Genomic DNA, 14204 nt, shown 5'->3' with positions numbered 1-14204 from the left:
GCCTGTAATCCCAGGTACTCAGGTGGTTGAGGCACGAGAATCGCTTGAACCCGGGAGGCATAGGCTGCAGTGAGCCAAAATCACACCACTGCACTCCAGCCTGAGTGACAGAGAGAACTGTGTCTTTAAAAAAAAAAGAAAGAAGCCGAGCATCACAAATTCTGAAATAAGAAGTCTCCAAACACGCGGGCAATCAGTTGCACACAATACCCCCAGAAATGTGTGTATGGCCTCTTCTAAGATGGGAGACCCTCCTCTGCATCTGGACCTGGAGTCGCCATTGTCTAGCGCCCCTCCCAGTGGAGCTTGGCCCTTTCTTCCGAAAGTCGGAAGAAAGTCACCTTCAGCGCTGCCCATCTCTGGGAACTACATTACCCAGAATCCGCCCTGTGGAATGGAAGGGTGACTGAGCCAATGAAGCTTCAGAGAAGCCGCGCCATTGCGGGGGCACGTAAAGTCAAGCCGAGACTTCCGGTGTCCTAGCCGTGCCAGCCATTTTGGCCTGTGAGGCCCATACGGAGATTCTGGGTCTGGACCAGCTCGGGAGGAGTGGTTGTGGTCATAGCACACAGGCGGATCTGAGGCTCGGCGACGCCACTGGTCGCAACCCGGGACAGGACAACCACAGGAACACCGCCGAGCCCGCGTCCTCCCGCCCGCCAACAGAGTCATGGCTGCAGCGGCCGCTCTGAGAGACCCCGCTCAGGTGAGCGCTGCGACCTCCGGGCCTCACCCACCCGGACCCGGAGGCCCCTGATCGTTAGGGGCGCCTCCTCGAGTCCCTGCAGCCCAGGCCTCTGTCACGGACAGAGAGGCGCCGGCGGGTGGGATCCCCGTTTCCGACACCCAATTGATGCGGTCGGCAGAGCGATACTGGCCAAGGGTCCGGCTTGGGCAAAGGCCTGCAGGCGCAACAGAGGCAGGAGGATGCGGAACACGGGGACATCTTGTGTCTACCGGGAACGAAGAGTGAGCCGCAGTTATTTCTTTTTTTTTTTTTTCTTTGTTGAGACGGAGTCTCACCCTGTCGCCCAGGCTGGAGTACAGTGGCGCGATCTTGGCTCACTGCAACTTCCGTCTCCCGGGTTCAAGCGATTCTCCTGCCTCAGCCTCCCGAGTAGCTGGGATTACAGGCGTGTGCCACCACGGGGTTTCACCATGTTGGCTGGGCTGGTCTCGAACTCCTGACCTCAGGTGATCCGCCCGCCTTGGCCTTCCAAAGTGCTGGGAGTACAGGCGTGAGCCACTGCGCCTGGTCGAGGCGGAGTTGTTTCTTCAGTACCAGGCTGAGGGTTGACCTTTGACTTTGAGGTCGCTAGAAGCCATGGACAGTTTTGAACAAAGAGGAAATCTGTGTTAGAGTTAGGATTCCCAAAAGATGTTCAAAGGAAGTACAGAGTTGAAGGCGGTGATGAGGATATTGAGGCTCTGAGAGGTTGAATCATTAAGAGGTGACATTGAGGCCGGGCGCGGTGGCTCAAGCCTGTAATCCCAGCACTTTGGGAGGCCGAGACGGGCGGATCACGAGGTCAGGAGTTCGAGACCACCCTGGCTAACACGGTGAAACCCCGTCTCTACTAAAAAATACAAAAAAAGCTAGCCGGGCGAGGTGGCTGGCGCCTGTAGTCCCAGCTACTCGGGAGGCTGAGGCAGGAGAATGGCGAAAACCCGGGAGGCGGAGCTTGCCGTGAGCTGAGATCCGGCCACTGCACTCCAGCCTGGGCGACAAAGCGAGACTCCGTCTCAAAAAAAAAAAAAAGGTGACATTGAGCACTGGGCCACAAGATCATCTGGTGGCAGGGCCAAAAAAACCTTACAGAGAAGCCTGAGTTTATCAAATCTGAGCACGGACACATTTGTGAAAGCCCTGCCTTTTGGCACACCTCATGGCTACAGAAGCACGTAGGGAACGCACAGAAGGAAGTAGGGGATGCTCTAGTCCCTCAATGGTCCTCAACCTCACTCACATGTCTGGATCTTGGCGTCTTTTTAAAATTTTTTTTTGGGGCGACAGGTTCTCACTCACATCCAGGCTGGATTGCGGTGACGCGATCAGGGCGCAGCATAGCCTCGACCTCCCCGGGCTCAGGAGAGCCTCTCATCTCAGTCTCCCAAGTAACTGGCTTTTTGTATTTTTAGTAGAGATGAAGTTTCTCCATGTTACCCAGGCTAGTCTCAAACCCTTGGGCTCAAGCAGTCATCCTGCTTCGGCTTCCCAAAGTGCTGGGATGACAGGCAGGAACCACCGCACGTTCTAGGACACTTAAGTGCCATTTCTCCAGTCCTTTGATCTGGGATCTTGGAAAAACCTCAAACCCCAAATCTACATCAGTGACATAGGTTATGGGGAGTTGTTGCCATGTCTGTCAACTAATGTAACACATCTGGAGGGTTCACCCAGGAGCTGATACTGGGATGTGCAAATACTTACTTAGAAGGGAAACTGGAGGGGTGAGGTGATGTTACCAGTTTCTTAATAGGCTTTGTCTGGTTACAGAGTGGACAACAGACTGTGGGGTTGAGGGAGGAGGAAGATCAAACTGGAAGCTACTGCCCTAGTCGAGGTGAGGATTAATGGACTAAAGTTGTGGCTTAGGCAATGTGGCTAGATCTGGATTTGTGTTTTTTAGAGGGGCAAGTCCATTTTTTTTTTTTTCCGAGACAGAGTCTCGACCTGTCGCCCAGGCTGGAGTGCAATGGTGGAATCTTGGTTCACTGCAACCTCTGCCTCCCGGGTTCAAGCAGTTCTCCTGCCTCAGCCTCCCATAGCTGGGATTACAGGCGCGCACCTCCACGCCCGGCTAATTTTTGTATTTTTAGTAGAGATAGGGTTTCGCCATTTTAACCAGGCTGGCCTCGAACTCCTGACCTGGTGATCCACCCGCCGCGGCCTCCCAAAGTGCTGGGATTACAGGCTTGAGCCATCATGCCCAGCCCGGCAACTCAATTTTTAAATGGGAACAGTGAGAGCTTGAGAGGATTCAGGAAATACCCCTGGGTTTTTGGTCTTAGCAGCTGTGGCAGTGGGAGCTCCATCAACTGAGATGAGCAAGTTGATAGCAGGTGTAATATCCACTGAGGCTATCAGGAGGTTTGTTGTGGCCATTCTGAGTGGAAAAAAACATAAATTGCTTTTGCTTTGCTCTCCCCCACAACAATCAACACAGAGTACTTCTGTGACTAGATATGTGTGGATGGTTTTCCTTATACACCAAGTAGTTCTCCAGTGGACATCAGATCCCACAGGTGAAGTCTCAGTCCCATGGGACTGTCCGCCAACCCCTTTCGATGCCAATCACAAGCCCCAGGATTTTTTTTTTTTTTTTTAACCTATCTTTTGACTGACTTGCTATAAATCAGGTTCCCATGACCCCTTCCTCGACTTCCATTAAATTGCTAGAGCCAGTCACAAAACCTCAGGAGACGCTTTAATTTGCCAGTTTATTTTAAAGAATATTTATTACAAAGTTTACAGATGAAGAGATGCATAAGGGGAAGGGACCCAGAGCTTTTATGATCTTCAGGCACACCACCATCCAGGAACTTCCATGTGTTTGGCTATTTGGAAGCTCCCTAAACCCTGTCTTTATGGGGTTTTATCGAGGCTTTGTTACATAGGCATGATTAATTAAATCATTGGCCAATGCTGATCAGCTTAACCCTTGGCCCCCTCTCCCCTTTCTGGAGATTGCGGTGGGGGCTGAACTTTCCAGACCTCGAATCCCGACATAGTCTTTTCCCTGACCAGTCTCCATCCTGAAGTTATCTAGGGGTTACCAACCATCATTCAACTCATTACCATTGAAACTCACTTAAATTTGAGAATTTTGTGAATTTTAGGAGTTGCATGCCAGAAAAGGAGATGACCAAATATATATTTCACAATATCACAGCCATGTTAAGATTCTAAAATGTATTAGATACTACTTAGTGGAGCTATCAAATGGGCAGCTGGACATATAGATGCAAATATCTGGGGAAGGGTTGATACTGGAGGTATCTAATATATGGTGACTACTATGTGGACCGAGATGATTGAGTCATGGCTCACATTTGGAAGGCACAACCTTCAGATTATGTTGATGACACTGTTGGACAGGAAGTGGGGATTGGGTTTCCTGCTTGTGTACCTGGTGATGGTATTGGATTTCAGAAACACAGGTGAGGGAGGTAAATGGCCATGAAGGGAGGGTATATCTGTTTCTTCTTCTTTTTTTTTTTTTTTTTTTTGAGACAGAGTTTTGCTCTGTTGCCCAGACTAGAGTGCAGTGGTGCGATCTCGGCTCACTGCAACCTCTGCCTCCCGGGTTGAAATGATTCTCCTGCCTCAGCCTCCCGAGTAGCTGGGATTATAGGCGCCTGCCACCACATCCGGCTAATTTTTGCATTTTTAGTAGAGACAGGGTTTCACCACCTTGGCCAGACTGGAAAGGGAGGATATATCTGACAGCCTAGTTTGGCAAGTGACATGATGCTTCCAAGGAATGAATAGACTTGAGATGCTTGCCGACGCATAGGAGTAGCTGAGGGAAGATGACACTCAGGCCAGAGCTTGTGTTTATTGGCTACTTTGTGGCCTCACCAAGGTTTTGAGATGTCTTTGGTGTGGCCTGGGGTGTTTCATTCAGCCTGGTACCAGATATGGAGGCAAATATGGTCACCTTGTGAGAGTCACTATGCCCGAGATTGATGACCAATGGTTCTGGGCTTTGAATAGGGTTAGGTGGACAGAAGAAAGTCATAGGTGCCGGGCATAGTGGCTCACACCTGTAATCCCAGCACTTTGGGAGGCCAAGGTGGGCAGATAACGTGAGGTTGGGGGTTCGAGATCAGCATCGCCAACGTGGTGAAACCCCATCTCTATTAAAAAAACAAAAAAAGTAGCTGACATGGTGGCAGGCACCTGTAATCCCAGCTATTCGGGGGCTGAGACAGGAGACTCACTTGAACCTGGGAGGCAGAGGTTGCAGTGAACCGAGATTGTGTCATTGCATACCAGCCTGGGCGACAAAAGTGAAACTCTGTCTCAAAAAAAAAGTCAGCCGGGCATGGTGGCTCACACCTGTAATCCCAGCACTTTGGGAGGCTGAGGCGGGTGGATCACTTGAAGCTGGGAGTTCGAGACCAGCCTGACCAACATGGAGAAACCCCATCTCTACTAAAAAGTATAAAATCAGCCAGGCGTGGTGGCACATGCCTCTAATCCCAGCTACTCGGGAGGCTGAAGCAGGAGAATCACTTAAACCTGGGAGGTGGAGGTTGTGGTGAGCCGAGATTGCGCCATTGCTCTCCAGCCTGGGCAAAAAGAGTGAAACTCCGTCTCAAAAAAATAATAAATAAAAAGTCATAGTTTCTGAGGATAGCAAATGCAGCATAGAAGTGGAATAGCACCATAAATATCTGAAAATGCTAGTGGTTCTTTTTGTCTGGATTTATGCATGGAGGGCTTCAAAGAATGATTTGGGGCTACCACTGCTATTGAGAAACATTAGAATTCTGTGGTAATTTTGGATTCCTTTTTAATTTGCCAAGACTACTGTGGATGATGTCAGTCACATTATGGTGTAAACCCTAAAGTTAAGGCCAGTTTCATGTGCTACCTTCATGTCTGGTGATACCTCAAATGGTGTGAGTGCAAATCCCCCTCCCCACTCTGCTCTTTTGGATAATGTGTCCTAGCCTGACTACCCTTTTAATCAAGAGGACTAGGCAGAGTTCCTGGTTATTATTTATTTGTAGCAGGTTTCAGTTTCATTTCTACCCACAGAGATTCAAACAAGCCAGTTGCAGCTGGGCGTGGTGTCACACACCTGTGGTCCCAGCTAATTAGGAGGCTGAGGTGGGAGGATTGCTGGAACTCAGGGAGTTCAGGCTGCAGTGAGCTGTGATTGTGCCACTACACTCCAGGAGGAGTGACAGAGCAAGACCCTGTCTCAAAATTAAAATAAAACAAGCCAGTTGCCTTCTTTTAAGGGAATCAGGAACTATCACACCCTCTTGATTGAGCAAAGCTTACATACCATAGTCCCTGGTTGTGCTCTCTCTCTCTTTTTTTTTTTTGAGACAGAATCTCGCTCCATTGCCCAGGCTGGAGTGCAGTGGTGCCATCTGGGCTTACTGCAACCTCCATCTCCTGGGTTCGAGAGATTCTCCTGTCTCAGCCTCCTGAGTAGCTGGGACTACAGGTGCATGCCACCACATCCGGCTAATTTTTGTATTTATTACAAAAATTAAAAAAAATTTTTTTGTAGAGACGGGGGTTTCACCTTGTTCGGGCTGGTCTCGAACTCCTGACCTCAGGTGAACCACCTGCCTCGGCCTCCCAAAGTGCTGGGATTACAGGTGTGCGCCACCGCACCTGGCCTCTCTCTCTTATGCATAGTTCAACCCCCATGTGGCTGTCTGTGGTGAGTGGTGTCCTCTTCTTTCAAGCTGTGAGCATGTTTGATTAATGAACTTTCTTGATGACTTGTGTTCAGTGTCAGGTGTTGTGTGTTTGGCCATCACCATAACCCTAGGGTGAGACTCCTACTCTTACCAGTAGAAGAAAGGGCGATTAAAATACTTTAACTTCTGTCAAGACCAGAGAGAGGCCTATGGTGTGGGCAGTTAGGTGGTGGTGGCAATTGGCATGTGTCTGTGGTGTCCAAAGATGTGAAGGATGTGTATGTACATAAAGATTATGTTTGAAAGGCCTCAGGCACTGCATTGGGATTCACGTGACCTTTGCTATACCAGGGGAATTGCTAGAAAGGAGAGGATGAAACCCTTTATTTCAGGACCACAGCAGACACCTGTTTGCTTATCTGCCTCTTGTTGCTGATGGCTATGTGTCTTGATTAATGGTCGCATGAGGACATAGTGGCACTAGTGGGCAAAGTTTCTTTTCTGAGTTGGGAATCCTGGGAGAAGGAGGATGGGCAAGGGTAGATATGTTGGGGAAGTGGATTGTGGGTCTTCAGCATAGGGGCCATTTGTGGTTTCATCTATCCCCATCATGACAGAGCAGTGTGACCTTTGAAGACGTGGCTGTAAACTTTTCCCTGGAGGAATGGAGTCTTCTTAATGAGGCTCAGAGATGCCTGTACCGTGACGTGATGCTGGAGACCTTGACACTTATATCCTCCCTGGGTAAGGTACTCATATTCACCTGTGATCTGAGTTAGTCTCTGCCCCTCTCCTTTATGCCTTATCACTTTCTCACATCAGGACCATGGACACAGCTTCATTCTCCAGTTCTCTGGAGAGGTTCTGTTGTTGGTTGGACTGAGGTATACCTACTCTCCTTTCCTTGAGCAGCTCCAACCTGCTTTGTTGCAGGCTTCCAGGGAAGGAGTCAGGGTCAGGAGTCTTAAAGTCACCCTAATGTTTCCCATCTTGGTTGTCCTCTGCCTGTCTGGGTGACTGTACAGATCCAAGGCTTCTGTTTGTCTCAAGTTCCATTTCCTTCCTCTAGCTCACATTTGTTCATGCCACAAATTGCCAGCACTGACATGGTCATTATGTACATGAACCACAGCCTGTTCTTGCAATACCCTACTTCAAAATTCTTTTTATAGTATTTCATCAGGCACAGTAATACCTGTCATCCCAGCTCTTCAGAGGCTACTCAGATTCCAGGAGTTTGAGGCCAGCCTCGCCAACATAGCAGGTCCTTATCTCTAAAAGTTTATAGGAAGGAATTCTTTTTATAATATTTAGTTTCCTTTCCTGTGGAATATCAAATGCAGAGCTGTTCTGAGCCAGTATTGGCTGTTCATCTGTCCTATGTTTCTCTTAGTACTTAACATTATCAAGTTTCCATGTAGTTGCTCATCTTGGTGGTGAAATGAAGAGCCCGTGGTTGTCCCTAAGATGTAAATGAGTCCAGCCTTAGCAAGGACTTGGGGCAGCTTTCTTCTGAAGAATAGCATGTGAGTGAGGTCATAACATCAGGGCTGTATTCAAATTATGCCATAGACCTCTTCTATTTGACAGTATTTTCTTTTTTTTTTTTTTTTTTTTTTTTGAGGCGGAGTCTTGCTCTGTCGCCCAGACTGGAGTGCAGTGGCCGGATCTCAGCTCACTGCAAGCTCCGCCTCCCGGGTTTACGCCATTCTTCCGCCTCAGCCTCCCCAGGAGCTGGGACTATAGGCGCCGCCACCTCGCCCGGCTAGTTTTGTATTTTAGTAGAGACGGGGTTTCACCGTGTTAGCCAGGATGGTCTTGATCTCCTAACCTCATGATCCGCCCGTCTCGGCCTCCCAAAGTGCTGGGATTACAGGCTTGAGCCACCGCGCCCGGCCAATTTGACAGTATTTTCGTGCCAATAGAAGCAGCCCCGCTTTCTGTCTTTCCTTCCCCGTTATTGAGAGTGCCAATTTATTAGCCCTACACCTTGTCGCTTCTGCTGTTACATTCAACCCAGGACTAATTTTCATATATCTGAACTCCACATCTCACCTATTTTTCTCACTGCTCTGTCTGCAGTGGTCTTCAATATTGACTCATGTATTTTGTATTATGAAGTATATACCCATTCTTTTTTTCTTTTGAGATAGAGTTTAACTCTTGTTTCCCAGGCTGGAGTGCAATAATGCGATCTCAGCTCACTACAACCTCTGCCTCCCAGATTCAAGCGATTCTCCTACCTCAGCCTCCCGAGTAGCTAGGACTACAGGGGCCCCCCACCACACCCGGCTAATTTTTTGGGTATTTTTAGTAAAGATAGGGTTTTACCATGTTGGCAAGACTGGTCTTGAACTCCTGACCTCAGGTGATCCACCCCCCTCGGCCTCCCAAAGTGCTGGGATTACATGTGTGAGCCACCACGCCCCGCCTTTATGAAGTATATACCCTTTTTTTTTTCTTGAGACAGATTGTTGCTCTGTTGCCCACGCTGGACTAGGCTCACTGCAACCTCTGACTCCCAGGTTCAAGCGATTCTCCTGCCTCAGCCTCCTGAGTAGCTGGGATTACAGGCGCACGCCACCATGCCTGGCTAACTTTTTTGTTTTTAGTAGAGAAAGGGTTTTGCCATGTTGACCAGGCTGGTCTCAAACTCCTGACCTTGTGATCCACCCGCCTCGGCCTCCCAAAGCTCTGAGATTAGAGGCATGAGCCACGGTTCTTGGCCATGTATATACCCATTCTTAACAGTCCCTGACCAAAGGATGTCATGCTCTAGTCGGGTTGTGGGGGCCTGGACATATTCTTTATATAGTACTCACATGTCATCAGCAAATAAGGTCCCACAGGCAAGTTCTTTGCAAATGAAGGAGTTATAGACCCTGCCGTTATTCTGTCTGTTGCCTCATTTAGTCATGCCCTTGACAACATGAGGCCTCCTATATCTATGATAATGCTAAGCAGCCCCAACCTCAACCTGAGCCCAACTCCCTATGCGTGCAGATAACTCCATAGACTAGTTTTTTGGTTTGTCAGATACTCTTGTAGGTAGGCTGCATACTCAACAAAGTCAACATGTACCTCACCAGCGTTTCTTTGCTTTTAGGTTGTTGGCATGGAGGGGAAGATGAGGCAGCACCTTCTAAGCAGAGCACTTGTTTACATATATACAAAGACCAGGGAGGTCATAGTGGAGAAAGGCCTTATGAGTGTGGGAAATATAGGAAATTATTTAAGAACAAGTCCTGCCTCACTGAACCCAGAAGAGATCACAAACACAGGAATGTTCGCACTGGAGAAAGACCTTACGAGTGCAGCAAATATGGGAATTTATTTCACCAAAACCCTACAGTCCATATTTGTGAGAGATTTCATACTGGGCAAAAGACCTATGAATGCAGTGAGTGTGGAAAATCATTTCACCAAAGCTCTTCACTCTTGCAGCATCAGACACTTCATGCTAGAGAAAGGCCTTATGAGTGTATTGAATGTGGGAAAGCCTTTGCTGAAAAGTCCAGTTTCATTAACCACAGGAAAGTTCACTCTGGAGCAAAGCGTTATGAATGCAATGAATGTGGAAAGTCCTTTGCTTATACATCTAGTCTCATTAAACACAGGAGGATTCACACTGGAGAGAGGCCTTATGAGTGCAGTGAATGTGGGAGATCCTTTGCTGAAAACTCCAGTCTTACTAAACACTTGAGAGTTCACACAGGAGAAAGGCCTTATGAATGTGGTGAGTGTGGAAAGTCATTTCGCCGAAGCTCTTCACTCTTGCAGCATCAGAGAGTTCACACTAGAGAAAGGCCTTACGAATGTAGTGAATGTGGAAAATCCTTTAGCTTAAGGTCCAACCTCATTCACCATCAGCGAGTTCATACTGGAGAAAGGCATGAATGTGGGCAGTGTGGGAAATCCTTTAGCCGAAGATCTAGCCTTATTATACATCTGAGAGTTCACACTGGAGAAAGGCCTTATGAGTGCATTGAATGTAAGAAATCCTTTGCTGAAAACTCCAGCCTTATTAAACACTTGAGAGTTCACACTGGAGAAAGGCCATATGAATGCATTGATTGTGGAAAATCATTTCGCCACAGTTCTTCGTTCCATCGCCATCAGAGAGTTCATACTGGAATGAGGCCTTATAAGTGAAGCAAATTTTGGAAATTTTCTTGCCCAGGCTTTTTGCTCCTTCAAGGCGAGATAGTTCACACCGAATCAAGGTGTTATGAGTGTGGCAAATGGGGAATATTATTTAGCTGTAATGCTAGCTTCTTTACATAAAAGAGTGCTACCACTGAAGAAGGGCCTTTTGAGTGCAGTGAATTTGAGAAAGCCTTCGCCCTCTCTCATTGGTTACCGGAATATTTACATGAGGAAAATACCACAGATGGGGAGGCAATATTATTTCTTCTTCAGTTTAACACTGGAGGAGACCCCTTATGAGGATGCCATCTGCCTAAATTGAATGTGCCATAGATCAAATAGCTGCATACATTCCAGGTATATCGGAACCACGTAGTATTTTTCAACCTGCCCAGGTCTCTTGCTAGACTTCTGTGACTGACAGTTCACTTCTAAAAAGCATTTCACCTTTACCACTTGGCAGGTGCCCACAGTACATCATTCGCCTAACTCATCATGATCCAGAAGTAACTTTGATTTTGTTTCATTCAACAGAGGGATTTTTAGTATCCTCAGTACTCATTCTATCCTCATTTCTTTCTCTCCAATGAGTTAGGCCATGAAACTGACTCATTTTTGGCACAGAGGACTCTTCTGATAACTTGAAAAGATAGACTGCCTTTTTCAGGGATCTTTTGGATCTCACGGAATTCTTAAGAAGGAATTTTCCAGCCTGCCAGTCATGAATCTCAGACAGCCTGCCACCTATTGCCCTGATTTGTGTTATAATAAAGGCCCTGTTGCTTAAGACACCTTCAGTCTTTGCAAGAGGGCATGGAAGCTCCAAGCGCTTTTCTCATAGTTTACCCTATGCATCTCTATCTGCACCTTTTGTACTATTTATAATTAACCAGTAAATTATTTTCCCTGAGTTTTATGTGCTGCTCTATCAAATTAATCAAATCTGGTCATGGGGGGGTCCATGGGATTCCTGGTTTATAGTTCATCAGTCAAAAGCAGAGGCTCTGGGGCTTTGATTGGCATCAGAAATGGGAGCATCAGTCTTGGTGACTGAGTCCTCAAACTGGGGGATGTGATGCTATCTGCAGGTAGATAATGACTGAGTTGAACTGGAGGACCCCCAGCTTGTGTCCACTGGAGGATTGCTTGGTGTGTGTGGAGAACACCCCGCATATCTGGTCACAGAATTATTCCATATTGATCACTGTCGTGTGACAAACAACAGAGGAAAAGTTTTTTTTTTCCGACAAATATGCTATGGCTTCCCTTCTGTTATTCCACATCTTTCTACTCCTGCCACACTATTTCTTTCTCTCCAAGTTTGTTATTCCTCAGAGTTCTCATAAATGGAAAGGATATGCACTTTGTTGAAATAAGAATTTCGTGTTAAGCAAGTTTTCATGATAGCCGTGAGTTTCACTTAATTATCTCAGAACTTAGAGCTTACTGTTCTCTACTTACTATGCATTGAGACTTAATGTGTTCTTGGCCATCACAGAAACTTTACTAGCTACTAGCCGGGCGAGGTGGCCGGCGCCTGTAGTCCCAGCTACTCGGGAGGCTGAGGCAGGAGAATGGCATAAACCCGGGAGGCAGAGCTTGCAGTGAGCTGAGATCTGGCCACTGCACTCCAGCCTGGGCGACAGAGCGAGACTCTGTCTCAAAAAAAAAAAAAAAAAAAAAAAAAAGAAACTTTACTAGCTACTTATGTCATTGTCAATGGATAACTCTCTAAATCTATATTAATTACTTTGTAATTATCTCAGTCCTCAGCTGTGTTTCAGAGATAATCTCCAGCCTTCATGCAGATGCTATCACTGCACCTACAGGTGAAATGATAATCACTTCCTAGCAAGGGAGTTGGATCATGGAATACAAGATAATTTATCAAGAATCAGATAGTCTTGTTCCACACCTGCAGGAATGTCAACATTGCAACCACCATGGCAAATATTGATTTAATAAGCAATTACTATTCCCAGATAAGTGTCAGAATCTTAGAAGAAATTGTAATATCTTAGACAATTTAGACGTGATGGAGGGTGGATGATGAGAAATTACTTAATGGGTGCAATGGATACTATTTGAGTGATGGATACCCTGAAGCCCTGATTTAGCTTCTACACAATCTGTGCATGTAACCAAATCACACTTATACCACATTAAATTATTAAAAAAAAAAAAAGAAGTGTTAAATAGAAAAATGAGGCTGCTTTGTGGGATTGGAACACAATACAGATGAAGAGATAGAACATAGTCGGAGGGACTCAGAGGCATGGTACCACCTTGTGTAATTCCCTTAGGGCTACCTAGGATCTCTTCTCCATATTGTCTCTCATACTCTCTTTAAAGTATTCTCATTGATAACCAAAACATTCTCACAACATTCATTATAAGAGCTTTACTCGGCCAGGTGTGGTGGCTCACGCCTGTAATCCAAGCACTTTGGGAGACCGAGACGGGTGGATCACAAGATCAGGAGAGCAAGACCATCCTGGCTAACATGGTGAAACCCCATCTCTACTAAAAATACAAACAAAAAAATTAGCCGGGCGTGGTGGTGGGCGCCTGTAGTGCCAGCTACTTGGGAGGCTGAGGCAGGAGAATGGCCTGAACCCAGGAGGCGGAGTTTGCTGTGAGCTGAGATCGCACCACTGCACTCTAGCCTGGGCGACAGAGTGAGACTCTCAAAAAAAAAAAAAAAAAAAAAAAAAAGACCTTTATTCATAAAGTGAAGAAGAAGAAGACTTTTACCCACAGTTTTTGAGTAGACGTTTAGTGTCCTTATAACATTTTTTCGATATGCATTTTTATCCTTTTGAGAACACGATTTACAAATGCGAGCTGCAGGACTATTTCATTAACGTGTTGAATGCAAGAGTTAAAACTTCCTGTCCCATTTAGTGAATGGAAAAATACTTAAGTTACATGAATACAAAGATCGTAATTACCAACAGCAAGACAATCAGGGACGTGAAACAATCTCTAAATGTTGCTTAATGACAGCATGTTTTGTAGGCGCATTTTATTTTCACAGTTACTAGCATTTTATTCCCTTCTCGCTGGAAAGATGTCCAGTGATTCTGAATCAATACAGGTGTGTGGGGTGTCATCTAGAAGTCATAAAATGACTTATTCAAATTAACCATGTTATGACCACTCACGCTCGCTGATACATATCTTCCTGTAACTTCTGTGGAGAGTGAAATTTTCTTTTCTTTTTTCTGTTTTTTTTTTTTTTTGAGACAGAGTTTCACTCTTGTTACCCAGGCTGGAGTGCAGTGGTGTGATCTTTGCTGACTACAACCTCCACATCCCAGGTTCAAGTGATTCTCCTGTCTCAGCCTCCAGAGTAGCTGGGATTACAGATGCCCACCACCACGCCTGGCTAATTTTTTTTTTTGTATTTTAGTAGAGACGGGGTTTCACCTTGTTAGCCAGGATGGTCTCGATCTCCTGACCTCGTAATCCACCCGCCTCGGCCTCCCAAAGTGCTGGGATTACAGGCGTGAGCCACTGTGCCTGGCTATATACCCATTTTTAACAGTCCCTGACCAAAGGATGTTGTTGTGCTCTAGATATCTTGTGGGGGCTTGGACACATTCTTCTAAATAGCACTCACATGTCATCAGCAAATAAGGTTCCACAGACGTTTGCAAAAGAAGGATTTA

General features: G+C 46.5%; 1 protein-coding gene across 4 annotated transcripts; it reads left to right on the top strand.

The window, feature by feature from the left end:
• The first annotated feature begins 476 nt into the window (after positions 1-476).
• On the top strand, positions 477-11359 carry ZNF586 (zinc finger protein 586). Of its 4 annotated transcripts, XM_017885396.1 has the most exons (4): positions 555-706; positions 2498-2564; positions 7005-7131; positions 9494-11359. In XM_017885396.1, the coding sequence occupies exons 3-4, from the start codon at positions 7098-7100 to the stop codon at positions 10537-10539; spliced, it is 1080 nt and encodes a 359-aa protein (XP_017740885.1). In that variant the 5' UTR covers positions 555-706; positions 2498-2564; positions 7005-7097; the 3' UTR covers positions 10540-11359. The 4 variants fall into 4 exon arrangements, with proteins under 4 accessions (XP_017740884.1, XP_017740887.1, XP_017740885.1 ...); XM_017885395.1 differs by lacking the exon at positions 2498-2564 and having other exon boundaries at positions 477-706; XM_017885397.1 differs by lacking the exon at positions 2498-2564 and having other exon boundaries at positions 7010-7131.
• The last annotated feature ends 2845 nt before the right edge of the window (positions 11360-14204 follow it).

The sequence above is a fragment of the Rhinopithecus bieti genome, unplaced genomic scaffold (genome assembly GCF_001698545.2).
Source record: "Rhinopithecus bieti isolate Rb0 unplaced genomic scaffold, ASM169854v2 scaffold_15006, whole genome shotgun sequence".
NCBI lineage: Eukaryota > Metazoa > Chordata > Mammalia > Primates > Cercopithecidae > Rhinopithecus > Rhinopithecus bieti.
Note: the sequence above shows the minus strand (reverse complement) of the source record. Positions and strands in the feature narration are given on the sequence as shown.

Excerpts from the sequence above, each read along its gene's own strand:
- ZNF586 (XM_017885395.1), top strand. The coding sequence starts at position 671 with ATGGCTGCAGCGGCCGCTCTGAGAGACCCCGCTCAG. Across the intron at positions 707-7,004 it reads CTCTGAGAGACCCCGCTCAG|AGCAGTGTGACCTTTGAAGA; the intron begins GTGAGCGCTGCG and ends CCATCATGACAG. Across the intron at positions 7,132-9,493 it reads GACACTTATATCCTCCCTGG|GTTGTTGGCATGGAGGGGAA; the intron begins GTAAGGTACTCA and ends CTTTGCTTTTAG.